The sequence below is a fragment of the Enhydra lutris genome, unplaced genomic scaffold, assembly GCF_002288905.1.
Source record: "Enhydra lutris kenyoni isolate GAN:26980312 unplaced genomic scaffold, ASM228890v2 scaffoldscaffold24, whole genome shotgun sequence".
NCBI classification, from domain to species: domain Eukaryota; kingdom Metazoa; phylum Chordata; class Mammalia; order Carnivora; family Mustelidae; genus Enhydra; species Enhydra lutris.
Genome location: NW_019154108.1, coordinates 30,139,646 through 30,157,857, shown reverse-complemented (window position 1 = coordinate 30,157,857; position 18,212 = coordinate 30,139,646). Strand labels below are relative to the sequence as shown.

The window sequence follows — 18,212 nt, the reverse complement described above, 5'->3', positions numbered from 1 at the left end:
AGTATCCTTTGGAGCGAAAGTATTTAGTTTTGAAAAAGGCCAATTTATTTTTCCTTTAATTGTACTTTAAGTATCATGTCTAAGATCATTGCTTAATGCAGGGTCATGAAGACTGATACCTATATTGTAAGATTTTCAGTTTTAGCTCCTACATTCAGCTCTTTGATCCATTTTGTTTTAATTTTTGTATACAGTGTGAGGTAAGGGTCTTAAATTCATTCTTTCCCATATGGATGTCCAGTTGTCCCACCACGACTTACTGAAAAGACTCTTCTTTCTTCATTGAATTGTCTTGGCACACTTGCTGACAGTCAGTTGACCATAGATGTGTGGGTTTATTTTTTGGACTCTAAATTTCATTCACTTGATCTGTATGTCTGTCCTTATGCTGGTACTGCACTGTCTTGATTATAGTAGTAAGTTTTGAAATTGGAAAGTGTGAATCTTCCAACATTGTTCCTTTTCAACATGGTTTTGGCTCTTCTGGCTGTCTTGCATTTACATATGAATTATAGAATAAGAGTGCCAGTTTCTGAAAAAAAAGTAGCTGGAATTTATATTGGGATTGCATTGAATCTGTGGATAAATAAGGGGAGCATTTGCATTTTAATAGCATAAAGTTTTCCAATCCATGAATGTGAGATTGTCTTGCCATTTGTATAGGTAGTCTAATTTCTTTCAGTGGTCTTGTTTTTCCGTGTATATGTTATGCTTCATTTATTTATTCTTAAGTATTTTATTCTTTTTGATGGTGTTATAACTGGAATTAATTTTTTAAATTTTGTTTTGGATTATTAATTGCTAATGTATTGAAATATAGCTGGTTTTTGTATATTGATCTTGTATCCAGCAATCTTACTCAACTTGTCTATGAGTTCTATGTTTGTTTGTTTATTTGTTTTTGCTCCTTTGGATTTTCTATGCAGGATCATGACACCTGCAAAGAGAGATAGTTTTACTTATTTTTTGTCCAGTCTTACATCTTTTATTACTTTTTGTTGCCTAATCGCCCTGGCTAGAATCTTCAGTACAATGTTACTAGAAGCAGCAAGAGTGAACATTCCTGTTTTATTCCTGATCTCAGAGGGGAAACTTTGGTCTTTTTTTCATTGTTAGCTATGGGTTTTTTGCAGGTGCTTTTTTTATCAGGTTGAGGAAATTTCCTTCTATTGTTAGTTTACTGTTTTTACTGACTGAATCAACAAAAATGAGAAAACTGAAAGGGAAAGAGAAAAAAGTTTTTACATGAAATGTTGGATTTTGTTAAATGCTATTTTTCTGTGTCAGTTGAAATGGTTGTGTGTTTTTTTTATTTTATGCTACTAATGTGGTATAGTACATTAAATTAAATATACACATTTTTATACATTGAACCACCCTTGCATTCTTGGGATAAATTCCACTCAATTATGGTATAGGATCCTTTGTATATGCAGCTAGTTTGAGTTTGCTGGTATTTTATTGAGGAATTCTGTGTCTCTATTCATAAAGGATAAAGGATATTGGTCTGTAGTTTTCTTGTGATGTCTTTGTCTGGTTTGGGTTCCAGGAAAATAGTGGGCTTGTAGAATGAACTGGTATAATTTCTTCCTTAGATGTTTGACAGAATTCACAAGAAAACCTGTCTGGGTCAGCGGATTTCTATTTTTGAAAGCTTATGAGTTGTTTCTTAAATTTCTTTAATAGATGTGGTCCTATTCAAATTGTCTATTTCTCTGATTTTTATGAGGGTATGTGGAAAGATTTTCTTAAATGTTCTTAAATTTTCAGCCATTATCTTCTGCCAGAAATTCCTAACAGGTTTATTTTCTACCTTATTTTTTCGCCTTAAATTGAGATGTCTATCATATGGTTTGATATTACTTTCTAACTCCATCTGATACTTTCTGTCTTTTGATTAAGAAATTGAATCTATTCACACTTAGTAATAAGTGGTATGCTTTGCTTTTATTCCTTCCATTTCACTTATGCTTATTATTTATTTTACTTTGTTCTTTTTTCTCTTTCCCTTTCAGTTTTCTCATTTTTGTTGATTCAGTCAGATGACTTAATTCCCAATTCCTCCCTCTACCTCCTTGTTCTAGTGTTCCCTTATGCTTTTCAGTTTATGAATTTTCCATCTTCCTAATAATAATGGCTTAAATTTTATCTCCCTATTAGCATATATATGTAAATCTTCACTTTTCCATAAAAATGCTTCATCTTTTTACTTCCCCCAGTTAACAATCATAGAATATTTTGCTGAAGTGAAACATGATTTTTTTACTGTAGTAAAATATAAGAAATAGAATTCAGTACCATTAAGCACATTCACAGTGTTGTGCAACCATCACCATATCCATTTCCAGAACATTTTCATCATCCTAAACTGGGACTCTCTGTGCGTATACAATAACTCTTCATTCCCTGTGCATGGCCCCCTTCCTCCCACCAAGCCTTATGACCTCTAATATACAGGATTGTCTCCATGAATTTACCTGTTCTAGGTCCCTTAGTCAGTGGAGTACTCATACCATATTTGAACTTTGCTTAGTATAATGTTTTCAGGGTTTATTCATGTTGTAACAAGTATGAGAATTTCTTTCTTTTTTAAGGCTAGATAATAATCCAGTATGTATATACCACATTTTATTTATCTCCTATATCTCTACTGATGGACATTTGGGGTCGTGTTCACCTTTTGCTGTTGTAAATGATGTTGTTATGAACAGGGATGTGTAAATTTCTGTTTGAGACCTTGTTTTCAATTCTTTTGTGTATTTGCCCTGAGGTGGAGTTGCTGGATCCTATGGCCATTCCGCATTTTACCTCTCTGAGGCATTTCCTGCTGTTTTCTGGGGTAGCTGCCCTACCTTGATTCCCAACAGCAAGTGCCAGGGCTCTAATCCTCACTAACACTTATTGCTTCCCTCATTTAGAAAATAGTAGCCGTCCTAACTGGTGCAAAGTTACAGCTCACTGTGGCCTAGATTTGTAGTTCCCTGATAATAAGTGATGCTGAGCATCTTACCTTGTACTGATTGACCATCTGTACATATCTTCTCTGGCGGAATGTCTAATTATTTAGGTGTTGTGGATATTAGTAAGATACGGAAGTTTAGAAAGACGTTTTCTCCTTCTTATTTCTTAATCTAGATCATACAAGAATGTCTTTTCTGTCACTGAAAAGATAACAGATGATTATGAAGAGTTTGTTGATGATTCAGACTTACGTGTCACTTCAGTTTTAAAGTCAGAAGTAAAAACAGAAGCGGATATTAACGAGGTAAAATGGTCTTTGAAAAATATAAGCATAGATTTTTGGTGTAAAATGAATAAGTTTGGGAATTTAGGGGAATTAAAAATGCGATTTATGATCATTCACAATTTCTTGCACACACACAGAGACATCCCTCCTACTATGGAAAGCTATAATTACACTTAATGCAGGTGGTTCGTTTGTTCGTGCATTACTGAGTACTTACTATTTACCAGTCACTGAGCTAGGCACTGGGCTACAGCGTTGGGCAGAACAAGCCCCTGGCCTCTTGGAGTTTATATTCTGCCAAGAGAGAAGATAATGAAGTGATGGGTGCTATGAAGAAAACCAAAGGAAGATAAGGGAATGCAGAGTGATACTGTATCCTACTTTACATGGGAATGTTAGGAGAGACAACCCTCTTTAAAGTAGCAGCTACTCCCTTTAGCCCCCCACTACTGTATACCTCTGTTTGCTGTTCTTCAGAGTACTTTTTTCATTGTTATTAACTAAAAAATGACCCAAGACAAATATGAAAAATCTTGACAGAATCCTAGAAAAATTTCCATTAGGTAATCTTTTCTTGCCATGAAGAATTATATCCCACCCCACCCCAACACAGTATTTTACTGGGATTAAACTTTATGTGGTAGATGCTTGTCCTGTTTGGCAAAAGCAGCATTTTTATGAGATAGCACTGTATATAATGTGTATACTTGACACATTTTTTCCTTTAAAAAATATTTTAAGTACGCTTGGTAAAAAGGGAAAATGTCTACATTTTTTGTTTTAATTTGTATTTCTCTTATTAGTAGTGTATTTAAAAAAATAGGTTATTGGAGATTTTTGCTCATTAATCTCCTGGATTGATTTTTCTTATTATTTTGTAGGAATTCTTCACGTCTATATTGCCATTATCTTTTCCTACTAGATGGCTTGTTATTTTTATTCCCTTTTGATGTATTATTATCCATAATTCTTTTCTAAGATTTTTTATTTGAGAGAGAGAGAGAGAGTACGAGCAAGAGTAGGGGTGGAGGCAGAGAGGAGGAGAGAGAGAGAGAAGCGGATTCCTGCTGAGTGTGGAGCTTGACACAAGGCTCAGTCTGAAGACCCCAAGATCATGACCTGAGCCAAAATCAAGAGTCAGACACTTAACCAACTGAACCACCGAAGCACCTCTGTTACCAATAATTCTTAATTCAATGTAATAGAATTTATCTGTCCCCTTATTTGTGTTCATGTTTGAAATTATTTACCATTCTGACTCATAAATATATTCTTTAATTTTTTTATATTATTTTTAGATTTTATTTATTTATTTGACAGAGAGAGAGACACACAGCAAGAGAGGGAACACAAGCAGGGGGAGTGGGAGAGGGAGAAGCAGGCTTCCTGCTGAGCAGGGAGCCTGACGCAGGGCTCAATCCCAGGACCCTGGGATCATGACCTGAGCCGAAGGCAGATGCTTAATGACTGAGTCACCCAGGTGCCCCATTCTTTATTTTCTTATAAAAGCTCTGGAGTCCATCCTTCCATTTGTTTCTAAATCTGGGTGTAGTGTATGTTAGGGTTCATTTTCGCTTATTTCTCTATGAGTGACTGTTACTCAGGCATAGTTTCCTTACATCTTTTCCCTGCTGATCTGCACAGCGGCTCTTTCTTTATCATATGTCTCCATACACATGTGTCTTCTGTTTCCAAACTATTACTCTGTCTCGATCTATTTGCCGGTTAGTGCTGATCCCACACCAGATGAATGGCACAGCTTTGAAATAAGTCGTCTCCTTTTCTAAGAGTGTCTTGTCTAGTCTCAAATATTTGCATTTCCATATACATTTTAGAATCAGACCCTGCTTGGATTTTCACTGAAATCGCCTAGAAGATGGAGTTAATATTTTATGATATTGAGTCTTCCCATATGATTGTGCAATTTATTTGTCTTCTTTAATGTCTTTCAGTCTCTTTTATAATTTTTCCCATAAAAATCTTGTGTAATGTGTGTGTATGTGTGTGTGGATTTAGCCTGTATGTGCATTATCGCTCCAGCCCGTACTGCAAGAGAATTGTTAGTTAGTTGCTTCTAGTAGTTCTTTATGAACACTTTAGAATAGAAATATTTTTAGATAAAAAACATGCACTGCTTTAATTTTTTCCTCAGGATTAACATTAAATCAGCACTATGGACCTTTTCACGGTTTTCCATTTGCATTGCATAGTGTATCTTTAGACAAGGTTACACCAATTTCTATTAAAGACTGCCTTTTAAATGTATCCTATTTTATACTGGCTGTTGCTTATTGACAGTTGAAATCTGGGATAAACTGGTCTTAATTTTTGGATACTCTTCTTATGCTCATTAGCCATTTGTATTTCTCATTTTTATGAATTTTTAATTTTCTTTCCCATTTTTCTGATGGAATTATTTTTCTTACTGAATTACAAAACTATTTATAAAATACAAACCATAACCATTTGTTATACCATGAAAATGTAAATCTTAATGCATTTTTTTGTGTGTGCATTCTTCATTCCACCCTCCATAGCTCACAGTGAATTTTTTTGCAATAAATTATTGGTTACTGGAATATTCCGGTGTCAGTACAACACTGCATCTGTACATGTTCTCACTCAAAATTGTCAAGACTCGTGTCACATATCGGTGGGTTTGGGTCCAGATCTCACAGTGACATGCCACTAAATGCCCTCAGCGTGGGACGTGTCCCCCAGCTGCTGGGAGTGTTGTCAGCAGATAGCCTTTAGCTGTCCATTTTTTCAGACATGGCTGCAAGTGCAGCCCTCTTATTCAAGGTCATGCCTCTTTTTGGGGGAGACCCACATGCAATTAACAATTGTAACAAGGGTATAAAAAGCTCTGAAGGGCTGTTCCAGCTCCTGAGCTCCCCACGGCTTGGCTGAGTCTGTGGTGTGGCCTGTGTAGAGTTTAGCCATCTACATGAGAAGCAAAATCAAGGAACAGTTTGGGGGTTCTTTTTTCCTTAGGCAAAAATGTTTCATGTAGGGTGTGTATGTTTTCTTCGCCTTTATATTTCCTTTCCAAGAAATCTCTTGTAAATGACGAAACTGTGAAATGGGTTGCCAAAAAGGTTGTTACCCTTTGTTTTAGATGCCTCGAGCAGTGTAAGCCCGAAAGTGAACCCTGTCCTCATCTGCTCCGTCCTCCCTCCCTGGGGAGTGAGGATCTCATCCACCAATGTAATTACCATACGCTTGCTATTAAAGAGCTTTCCAAATCTTGCTTGCTTTCTCTCCTTCCACACATATTGACCCAGGGACATTCCTTAATGTTTATGTCCTGCCTGTCTCAAGTTGGCTTCCCAGGGAACCCAGTCTATATACACTCATAAACACAAGAATGCTTGTAATTTATCATTTCTGATTGTTACATAGTATTCTGATTATTACATAGTATATACATATTCCAGTTTTCTTCTTTGAATTGCATATTGATACTCTTGAACAGTTTTTTCTCTTGGGTTTCTTACTGATTTTTAGGACTTTCTTGGGTATTCCAGACATTGACTCTTTGTTTATTTTATTTTATTTTTTAATTTTTTAAAGATTTTATTTATTTATTTGACAGACAGAGATCACAAGTAGGCAGAGAGGCAGGCAGAGAGAGAGAGAAAGGAGGAAGCAGGCTCCCTGCTAAGCAGAGAGCCCGATGCGGGGCTCGATCCCAGGACCCTGAGATCACGACCTGAACTGAAGGCAGAGGCTTTAACCCACTGAGCCACCCAGGCTTTGTTCCTGTCCATTAACATTAGGTATAGATCTTTGGTAATGGAAATTCTTAATTTCCATGTTTTAAAATTCAACACTGAACCTGATCTTCCAGTTTGCTTATGAGTAGATCTGATGTAGACAGCATTATGATGCTGGCGTAAATCTCGTGTGTGTGCCTGATTCCACTTTTGGCCCACAGTCCTGACAGTCGCATCTCACTCGTGCTTCACCTTCCAATATCTGACCTTGGTTCTCTCCTATTTTTGCTAAACTCATGTTGGTACAGACTGAGTTTCTGACCTCGTTCTAATATCTAGTCCAAGCAAAGATAGCTAATGGGGGCCTGGATGGCTCAGTTAAGCATCTGCCTTCTGCTCAGGTCATGATCCCAGGGTCCTGGGATCCAGCCCTGCACAGGCTTCCTGTTCAGTGGGGAGCCTGCTTTTCCATCTGGCTTTGCCCCTCCTTCTGCTTGTGCATGCACTGTCTCTTTCTCTCTCTCAAATAAATAATCTTTAATTTATTTAATAAATAAATTTATTTATTTATATTATAAATATTTAATTTATTTAATAAATAAATAAATAATCTTTTGATAGATAATTATTTTATGTTGTGATGTGTTGAGTCAAATGTACCTGTGGGCAACCAGGTGACAATATTTCTATTAGGATTTTGGAAATCTAGATTTGACTTTCAAGAGAGAGAGCAGGACTAAAGTGGGAGAGGTCCCCATTTCCCACTGCATACTGTAGAATTTAGTTATAGCCTTTTCTCTCTTGTAATGTGTAGTCTTGAGGAACTCAGTCTAGTTGCTGATTCATTCTTTTTGGCATAAAAAAAATACCCAAAAAATGTACTACAGAAAGATTTTCAAGCCCCACTTCATATTGTAACTGGAGTCATAGACCCACAATAAATTTCAGCCTTGACTACATGCTAGCAATGTAGCCTTTGACAAGTTAATATAAACTTCCTAAGTCTGAGTTTCTTTTTATACACAATGAGAGTAATAATTTCTTTCTCAGGGTTACTGTGAAGATGAGGTAAAGGTAACTTATTTACTGTAGTGCCTAGGACATGATAAACACTTATCAAATAGTAACTATATCAAATAGTATAGTATGTTCTGAGTATACGTATCAAGTATACTTCTGTATTTGATATAGATCCAAATACACTGTATCAAGTAGTAAGTACAGTATACATATTTCAAGAATGGTTCTATGCAAATATTTATATACTATAATATTAGAAGTTATGCAGGGTTTGAGGTCCAGTCATTACCAGAATTAGAAGTTATTTTCCAGAAGAAGCTACACAACACATTATATATTTGTTTGGAATTGTCTGTGAACTTCTTTATTGTGATAAAACATACATAACTTGTAATTTACCATTTTAACCATTTGCACATAAAATTCAGTGGCGCTAGTACATTCACAGTGGGGGGACACTATCAGCACTACCCATTTTGCAGAAGCTTTTTATCATCCCATAGAAACTCCCCATTTATTTGTGTGGAATGTTTAAGGATTGTATATCACCTTCAGCATCTACTCAAAACTCTTTCCCCAGCAGCTTAATAGAGTGTGAATGGTGTTTGTTTATACTGTTAACTGCCTTTATTTATAAATGAATGGTCAAGGTTCTAGCAGGCAGCCTAGCTGACCACCGAGAATGGATACATCCAGAACGGTGGGTTGTATGTGGGCTCTGAGGGATCTGTACATTAGTGGAGAACCCATGTCGAGACAGAGCCTAAGAGCAAACACATTGTTTAAGTAAGATATTTATATGTAAAATATTCTGGTTATTTCTCAGTAGGGATGGATACTTGTACTAGGATATGAATGTTAGAGTGAGAAACTAGCACCTATAGAAATGGATTTGAAATATATTCCTGACTCGTAATTCTTAATGTGGAGTACACAGTAAAATCTCCTGCTCAGCTTTTAACCCACTGAGCCACCCAGGCGCCCTCCTGCTCAGCTTTTAAATGATTCAAATTCTTGGTATAAAATTGCTCAATCAATATATTGTGCACCTGAAACAAATATAACATTGTATGTTAATTATACTTCAATTTAAAAAAAAAAAAAGTATTCTTGGGTCCTGCTCCTGATCTTTTAACTCATAACTATTTTTAATAAGCTTTCCAATGATTACTATTTAGCTACTCTGGAATTAACTTACAGTCTTCTGGGGGGAACTATACATTATAATGTATCCTCTGTTTTACATTAGCTTATTTTAACATGCAAATGTCAGTTACATGTTAATATTATGTTATTCGGTTATACTGAAACTATAGATCATTTAAAAGTTAGATCTGCATCATCCTAGTTTGAAGGAATGTTCTTTCCGTTACATATTGTCACTGTCATCCTAACATGTCTGTTCGTTAGATTTTGAACAGTATTAAAGTGGATGAGGATTTGAGAAAAGTATATGCACCGGTATTTGAAGTAGCTCTACATTTGAGCGTTCCCGAAGAGAGAGGCTCTTCAGAGAGTTCCACAGAGAACTCTCATGAGGCTGACAAGTCCTCTGAAGGATCCGAGTCATGTGAAGATGAGGCCTCAAAAAATGAAGTCGGTTGTCTCATAAGACACTCCAGTGAAGAACTGCCAATAATGCAGAAAACAGAAAAAGTCTCTTCCAACTTGCAAGAAATTCTTTCAGGTAAGATGAAGCAGGCTAGTAAGAATGAAGGGAAATGGCCTAACAGCTGGAAAAGACAAATGAGAGAAATTATAGCAGCTTACATATGATCCATGACTAAGTTGTAAATATTAAGAATGCTGAACATGAGCATAAACTTAGATTATTTGTGGTGCATGTAAGTAATAACACCATCATTCATTTTGGTCTCCGTACTCACACCATTTCTCACGCGTGGGGACCTGAGGAATCCCCCCCGGAGGATGAATACCACCTGGGATGCTTGTTAACAATTCAGACTCTTGGACCCCATCAGGATCTGGGGGTGAGGTGTCCTGCTCGAACACTACCTTTCATTTGGTCATTTAGCTGGTTTAAATATCAATCAATGTTTTATTCTCTTTTTTCAATGGATTCTTACAGGCATAGAAATCATGACTGAGTTTGAGAATAAATACATACATGATGAGTAAGTAGTAGACATTTTTAAAATTACAAGTAATTATAATTTATGTTAGCTATGCATTTTTCTGAAATGAGTTTTATTTTCTCAGATTTTTGGAATTTGCTACAAATCTCTCCTTAGCTCCCAACAGATTAGAGTTTTCAATAAAAATTCAAAATATGGTGACTGACATTGAAAAATGTATAAGTAAGTATTTTAAAGTTTAAATAGATACACTGTCTTCTTTGGCAATATTTTCTTAGATGTAGACATTTGATACTTATACCCAGAGACATGACATACTTTACAGTGTATCAGGAGATCAGAAATTCCCAGTCTTTGGGATCAATCAATGCGAACTTGGGATTATTTAAGAATGTGTGAATTAGGGGCTGCCTGGGTGGCTCAGTGGGTTAAGCCTCTGCCTTCAGCTTGGGTCGTGATCTCAGGGTCCTGGGATCGAGTCCCGCATCAGGCTCTCTGCTAGGTGGGGAGCCTGCTTCCTCCTCTCTCTCTCTCTCTCTAATTGTGATCTCTCTCTGTCAAATAAATAAAATCTTAAAAAAAAAAAAAGAATGTGTGAATTACACATATATCCAAAGAGTACATAAAAGATAGGAATTAGGATAATAGACTAAAGTTTGGATTTTTTCAATGATATACTACAGAATTTTATGAGACTTAAATAAGCCTTATCTTATATCATAACAAAGATATTATTTCCATCTTAAACAGATTTTTATTAGTTCTTCTCTAGCTATGTGTATATAATCTGAAAATACATGGCTATTGTTAGCTTGACCAATGAATTTATCCCTTCTCCACAATCTAAGTCTTATAAAGATCTTAAAATAGCACAACCCTTGTCAACTGTTTAAATGTTTATATTTCCTTTTGTTATTAATAAATTTGAAGAGGGATGTCTTGAGATGGTCAGATATCTTTGTTTCTTCTGAAAATTTTGCCCACTGATTTTAGCATTTATTTGTGGATCTTGCACTCTTTAATTAGTGGATCCATTTCTTTATTTAGCTATTTATTTATATAAATATAGATTCAGTGATCTGTGTACATATTTGTATGTGTATGTATGTATACATTTATGGGTGTGCATATATATTTACCTGAGAAAAACAAAACATCTTGATCACCCCATCATTTCAGCCATCCTCATATAATAACTTTTGCACCCTGCATTTTTACTTTCATTGACATACATTAATGAAGCTTATATTTCACATATTTTATTATTATTTAGCAATATACTATAGATATTTTCCACATTGCTATGTGTGCTCTTATAATTGTCACTTAGATGGATTTACAGTATTCCATTCCATTCCATTAATGTGCAATAATATGTTTAACCATGAGTGCAAAGTTAAACATGCTTGTTACTATGCATGGTCTTGCCATTAACGTCTGGTGCAAGCTTGAGTCTTCCGTGGATCTTCTCACAGAATAATTGCATGAGAGGGAAACTGATGGGGCTAAAGTCGTTCTCTTACCGATCTGTGGTTCTTTTGGACTGAGAAAATGAATCTTTAATTTTTTTTAAAGATTTTATTTATTTATTTGTCAGGGAGAGCACAAGCAGGCAGAGTGGCAGGCAGAGGCAGAGGGAGAAGCAGACTCCCCGTTGAGCAGAGAGTCCGATGTGGGACTCGATCCCAGGACCCTGGGATCATGACCTGAGCCAAAGGCAGCAGCCCAACCAACTGACCTACCCAGGCGCCCCGAATCTTAAATCTTTAATACAAGTTTTAAGAAAAATTAGTAGGTTGTTTGGCTTGATTTTATGGTGACATTTTTGCCATGCAGAACATTATTTTAATAGTTACAAGATGTGCAGAGCCTTGTAGAAAAGGCTCCAGGATGTGGTGTCCTCATTAGACAGGCTTGCCCAGTGAGCACATCATAAGAACATTCTCCTACTTGTCTTCTAATTCTATTATGATTTCACTTTTATGTTGAAATATTTGGTTGCCCTAACATTTATTTGGCTTGTGTGGACTTGTCATTTTTTCCCAGATGACTGATGATCTGTCTGTCACAGTGCCACTCACTGAGTCATCCCTTCCACACCCTCACTGGCTTGAAATTCTGCTTTTATCATTCATTATATTGTTGTATGTTTCTTTATTTGTGGACTGTGTAGTTGATCTGTCAGTAACTCATGAACCAGTACTGTATTGTTGTAATTCTGGAACTTCTTTTCTCCCCCAGGAATGTTCTAGGTTTACTGATGCTTGTTTTCATCTTTGGAGTGTAACAGAGTATTACTGTGACTTATTTTGGTGCTCCAGTTATCTGGCTTTGCTTTTGCAGAACGATTCTTTTCCTGTGGGTCTTGTGCCTTTTCACCTCACCCTAACCCTTTGTGGTGCCTGCTATAGCTTGTGGGACCACAGGATGCCACAGGTCCCCCTTGTCCATCCTTTGCCCCAGCCCTGGGGCATGCCTGTGACTTACAGGAGGGGTGCTGCCGGGGTTGCCTCACAGGGAAGGGAGCCGGGAAGTCCATGTGGGAAGCATCATTGCAGGTAATTCTGTGTCCTACACATGGAAGGTCAGGTCAGAATTGCTGCTCTGACCTTCTCGAGAAGCAAATGCGTCAGCTAATGCGCAGTGTTTGTGTGCTGTTCTTTTCCCCTCTGTCCTTGTTTTCAGGCAAAACAGTTTTCCCAAGTTCCTTGTCAACTTCCTTGTTCTCCACCCCCTTGAGTGAGGTTATAGAATTTATTTGTAGCATAGCTAGGTTACTTCGTCCCAGGCATTATTCTGTCTTGGGTTCTCCCGGTATCCTGGTTGGTTCTTCAAAACTTTGCCTCTGGTGAGATTCCCTGCGCATGGGCTCCACAGTTCGATGTGCACCATCCGAGCAGCAGGCATCCCCAGCTTCCCCGTGCGGCCCCTCCCGGTCCAGCCCTCCTCTACGCCCTCTTGGCTCTGGCAACCAGTCTGTCTTTTCCCAAACGTCAGAAAGTGGTTCTGGCTTTTTCACATAGAAAAATGCACTTCGCATGCATCCATATTGCTGCATGAAACGATAGCCTGATCCCTTCTTCCTGCTGAGCTGTGTTCTGGGGTCTGGATGTACCACAGTTCGTTTGTCCCCTCGCGTCCAGGGCCGAGGACGAATGAAGCTGCTGTAAACATTCCCTGGTAGGTTTTTGGATGAACGTAAGTTTTCCTTTTTCTTGGGTTGTTAACCATGGGTGAGGTTGCTGGGTCATATGGTAGGTGTATGTTTAATTTTATGAGAATTGCAGAATGGTTGTATCATTTTGCTTTCCCACCAACACTGCATAAAGTTCCAGTCACTCTGCATCCTTGTGAGCACTTGGTATTGTCCGATTATAAAAAAAAAATTAGCTATTGTAATAGGTGTGCAGTGATAATCTCACTGTGGTTTAATTTGCATTTCACTAATGATTAATATTGTTCATCTTTTCATATGCCTATATATTCATATATATTCATCTTATGTATATTCATCTATAAATATATCATATACATCTTTTCATATGCTTATATACATATGCTTGTGTACATTTTTTGTGGTCAGATCTTTAGATATTTTGCTTATTTTCTTAATTGGGATGTTTGTTTCCTATTGTTTATTACAAGAGGTCTTTATGTGCACTCTGGGTACAAGTCTTTTTTTTTTTTTTAAAGATTTTATTTATTTATTTATTTGACAGACAGAGATCACAAATAGGCAGAGAGGCAGGCAGAGAGAGAGAGGAAGGGAAGCAGGCTCCCTGCCAAGCAGGGAGCCCGACGCGGGGCTCGATCCCAGGACCCTGAGATCATGACCTGAGCCGAAGGCAGAGGCTTAACCCACTGAGCCACCCAGGCGCCCCTGGGTACAAGTCTTTTATCAGACACAAGATTTGCAAACATTATCTCCCAGCCTGTGCCTTATCTTTTCATTCTTTCTCACAGAACAAACCTTCTTAACAGCAGCTTATCAATTTTTTTTCTGTTATGGATTATGCTTTGGTATCTACAGACTCCTGGTCTAACTCAAAGTCACAGATTTTTCCTGTATTTTCTCTTGGAATATTTATAAATTAGTGCTTTATACTTAAGTATATGATTCATTTTGAGTTAATTTCGCATAATGTATGAAGTGTAGGTGGAAGTTTTGTTGTTCGTTCGTGTGTTTGTTTTTGCCCGCAGACCTCGGTTTTTCAGCTAGACTGTGTGTGAGTTGCTGGTGGTGGTGGTTGTGTGCCTGTTTCCTCACTGTGTTGGCTTCATGCTCTCCACATGGCATCATGTAGCACAGACATTTCAGCTGTTTCTCAGCTTAATAATTTTTTCTCAGCCTCTCTTTTAATTATGCCTTGACCCACCACCACCCAGTACCTGTGAGTGAGTCTGTTGTTCCCATAAAATTAAATCCAAACTTTTACACTTGTCTTAGATTCCATTTATCAGTACAGAACACTCTCTAGCCCTCATAATAAATCAGCCCCAGTTTCCAGTAGTTTTAGATTCATGGATAATTTTAAGATGTTACTTTTGATGGGACTCCTAAAAATACTAACTTCTGAACTCTGTATTTTAGCCAGGATTATTCCTCTTTGCCAAGATCCTCGCCTGTCTCTCTTTACTGAATCGGTTTTAATTACAAGTTTACCTAATAAGACTGAAAGTGGAATGGCCTATAAGAAGCCAGCCAGATGGCCAGATTGTCAGATCCTTTTTGAAATGGATCCTACGTACCAAAGTAAAGTAAGTTTTAAAAATGGTTTCTCTCAAGGACTACTTGGCTCTAGGAGCAGAAACCCCCTGAGATTCTTAGACTAATGGGACTTGTTGAAAAAAAAAAAAATATATATATATATATATATATATATACTTATTTATTATATATAAATATATATACTTGTTGAGTATCCTAACTTATGGCAATGGAGGTGTCATTTCCATCTCATCTTCCCATCTTCCTGCTCCTGGGCTTCTGGCTCTGTTCACCTCTTTTGTTTTTTCCAACTTCTGCTATGAAAGGAGCTTTCTCTTTTATGGTTCCCTCCTGACACTGACTTGGCAGAGCATTGACGTGAGGTGGCTGGGACTTCCCATTACAATCCCGCTGGGTATTGTGGTTCAGAGTCACAGGAGAATCTCATCCTCTCCTCTTGGGTCAAATTCTGCCTGGACAGGGGCTGTGTCTTGGGAATGGGCAAGGTCATACAGCCCACGGACCTGCCCTTGTGTGGGGCTGCCCACGGAGCATCTGCCCTAAGCAGGATGACAAGCACGGCGAAACATGACCTCCAAACAGCATGCTGACTAGACAGAGAAATGGCCTAAATGTTAAAAAGGCCATTGAAATTTCTTAAAGTCTTGGGTTTCCAACGTAATTCCGTAGTGTGGGTTCTTCACGAAATGGACACAGGGAGCTATTCTCGTACATATTCTGACAGAACCACCAGCCTGTCAACCCACACTAGTTACTCTCACCAGTTCTGACTTGTTAACACTTTATTTACAGATTGCCAGGCTCCTGACTGTCGTTGGTAATTGCATGGGGCAAGTTAATGTTTACAGCTGCAAGTTTATAAAATACTGTTCCATGGTACAGAACGCCAAAGCCATGAGCGTGAAAATCTCATTGGTGGATGAACTGACTTCAACACAGTTTAAAACGATCCTGGCTAAATTCAGAAACTATCTTCAGTATATTATTAACATGGCCGTTGAGAAACGCATTGGTATTTTCAAAGTCATAAGTCTCAGTTATCAGTCAGAATGCTTACCATATGTTGAGAATGTCCTACATCTGATCCACAACCTCCTGCGATCCGTAATTGAAAGGAAGAATACAAATCTACTGGAAGTAAGTATTTTGGAAATTCCTGTTGCATGAGAATCTTTATGATTATTAGATTATTATTTTAAAATATGTACTTAGGAAATCCAAATGAGTGTCATCCTCAGAAAATTCTAATATGTATTAACACCTGTGTGGGTCTCTGATCTGATATCATTTCCTCAAAGAAACTTTCTCTGTCTGCCATTTCTAGAATGGCACCTCATGTTCCTCGCTCTGTCTTTTCCTTGTTGGGAATCCCTGCAAACTTATAAATATGGAAGCGACATGACACAAGTTACGTTTTTGTAGGGACCATTCTGGCTGCAGCATAAAGAATGGGTTAAAGTGGGACAGGACAGGAAGAAAGCTGTTTGTGGCATCTAGGGAAGAGGTGATGAACGCTCGCACCAGGGCAGGAATGGTATGGAGTCGGAGAAGCAAATGGCTTTGAAATCTGTTTCAGAGATGGAATGGACAGGATGTAGTGACTGGCAGAATGTAGGAAGAAGAGGAAGGAATTAATGACACTTTGAGCTTTTGGGCTGGGCCGCAGGGCGAGCAGGGCTGCAGCCCACGGACCAGGGAGCACAGAGCGCACTTTACTGCGTAACCATCAGGCGGACCTGGGCGGAGTGCGGGGCTGGCCACCGGCAGGGAGTCCAGACCAGAAGCCCGCGTGCATGGGGCCAGTGTGCAAGTGGTCTTTGAGGTCCTTCAGGAGAAGGTGCCTGCTTATGTGTATGGTGAGGATGGGAGAGAACCCCCCCATCAGAAGCCTGGAGAATGCCAGTATGCGGGAGGTTGCGAGACTGAGAGCAGCCTGCAAAGCCCCTGTGAGGGCACAGCCTCTCTGAGGAGACTGAGGGAAGCAAGGGAGTATTTTGAGAAAGAGGGAACGTTTAGTAGTTTTTGATGCTACGGAGAGGTCAAGAGAGGATTGAAAAGTGTCTATCTTTAGAACCACAGCAATCCGAAAACATACACAGAATTACTCTCTATTTCACTTAGGGTTATATTCCCAACAAGTATTAGAAAACAAGCAAACAAAGTGTATTATACAGCAGTTTCTTTGTCTCATACAAAAAGACGTCTCGGCGTGGGTGAGCCAGGCCTCCCCTTCTCTCTGCTCCGCTCCCTGTGACGAGGGCTGCTGCCCCACAGGCTCTGTGCTCATGCTCTAGGCGGAAAGACAGAAACGTTGCAGCAGCAGCCTGGGCCGTTTTACTTCCCTTGTCGACACCTGCGCTGGGTCACAGGGCCGCCGCTGCTGGCCCTCGTAAACTCCTCTTCCTCGGTGGTTGAGGAAAGCAAGCACAAGATGGAATGGCTTGGGTTTCACGTCAGACATAGGTATCTGCCAGTCGAAGCCATCGCTTTTCACAGCCTTCTTCCCACGTGTTGAGTTTTAGGGGGCATCGCAGATCTCGCCGCTCTTACCCAGCCGGGTACTGAGCCGACTGGGAAAGAAGACAGCACATTAAGGCAAAAAGAGATTAAACTATTTCCTTTATTATTATTAAAGTACACCTTGGAGAATATGGCTTTCCCACACTGAAGCTCAGAGTTAGGGAGAGACTTAGCCCCCTCAGCACTGGTTGCCCTGAAACATGACCAGCATCCTGGCCGCCATGAGCAGAGAGGAACGTGTACGCTCAGCGACAGGCGGGCTTTTGCAAGGAGGGTCTAGGCTCTGCCTCTCCACCTTCTCTTTCCAAACTCAGCAGTCACAGGAGTCACTTCGTCTTCCCAGGAAGTGACTGTAGGGCAGAGGGGCCACCCGCCAGACTGGATGAGTGGGGTCCCCCGCCACATGGAGACATCGGGAGTGGGGGTGAGTGTTTCTCCCACCCAGCTGCCCTGCACACTCTATCAAGAGCAACATGGCGCTTAGCCTTCTGGTGAGCTCTAAGTAAAGACGGTAGAAGGCCCCACTCACCCAGTATAAGATGGTGGGGAAGGAGCAGGATATGTATAACTGAAACCTCCATCCTATAAAGAAGAAAGTGGGGAAACGGTGAAGGTGGTCTAGTGGAAATACTGAATCTTACTGGACAGAAATACTGAGAGTTCCTTTCTTTGAGGGTGGAGTAAGGTCTGTGGTTGGCCAGTCTTTCAGCCTCTGGCTCAGGTCTCTTGCCCTGGTGACTCCCAGTTAGGTCCTGTAGGATGACTCTCTGGGTTTGGTATTCTTCACCATCTCATCCAAGCCGGGCATCATGGGCTTATACTTGCTGGACCCTGACCAAGTACACCAGTGAATCTCCTGTTGGCGTGAGTTCGGACACCTGCGT

At 39.2% G+C, this 18,212-nt stretch overlaps 1 protein-coding gene across 1 annotated transcript in view; it reads left to right on the top strand.

Annotated features, from left to right (window-relative positions):
* LOC111150822 (dynein axonemal heavy chain 14) overlaps window positions 1–18,212 on the top strand; it is a 319,964-nt gene that overhangs the window by 53,198 nt on the left and 248,554 nt on the right. The window contains exons 11-16 of the mRNA XM_022508439.1: window positions 3,136–3,265; window positions 9,394–9,670; window positions 10,073–10,118; window positions 10,204–10,301; window positions 14,671–14,837; window positions 15,601–15,945. Of these exons, the coding sequence (XP_022364147.1) occupies window positions 3,136–3,265; window positions 9,394–9,670; window positions 10,073–10,118; window positions 10,204–10,301; window positions 14,671–14,837; window positions 15,601–15,945 (1,063 nt within the window). The remainder of the gene's footprint in view (window positions 1–3,135; window positions 3,266–9,393; window positions 9,671–10,072; window positions 10,119–10,203; window positions 10,302–14,670; window positions 14,838–15,600; window positions 15,946–18,212) is intronic.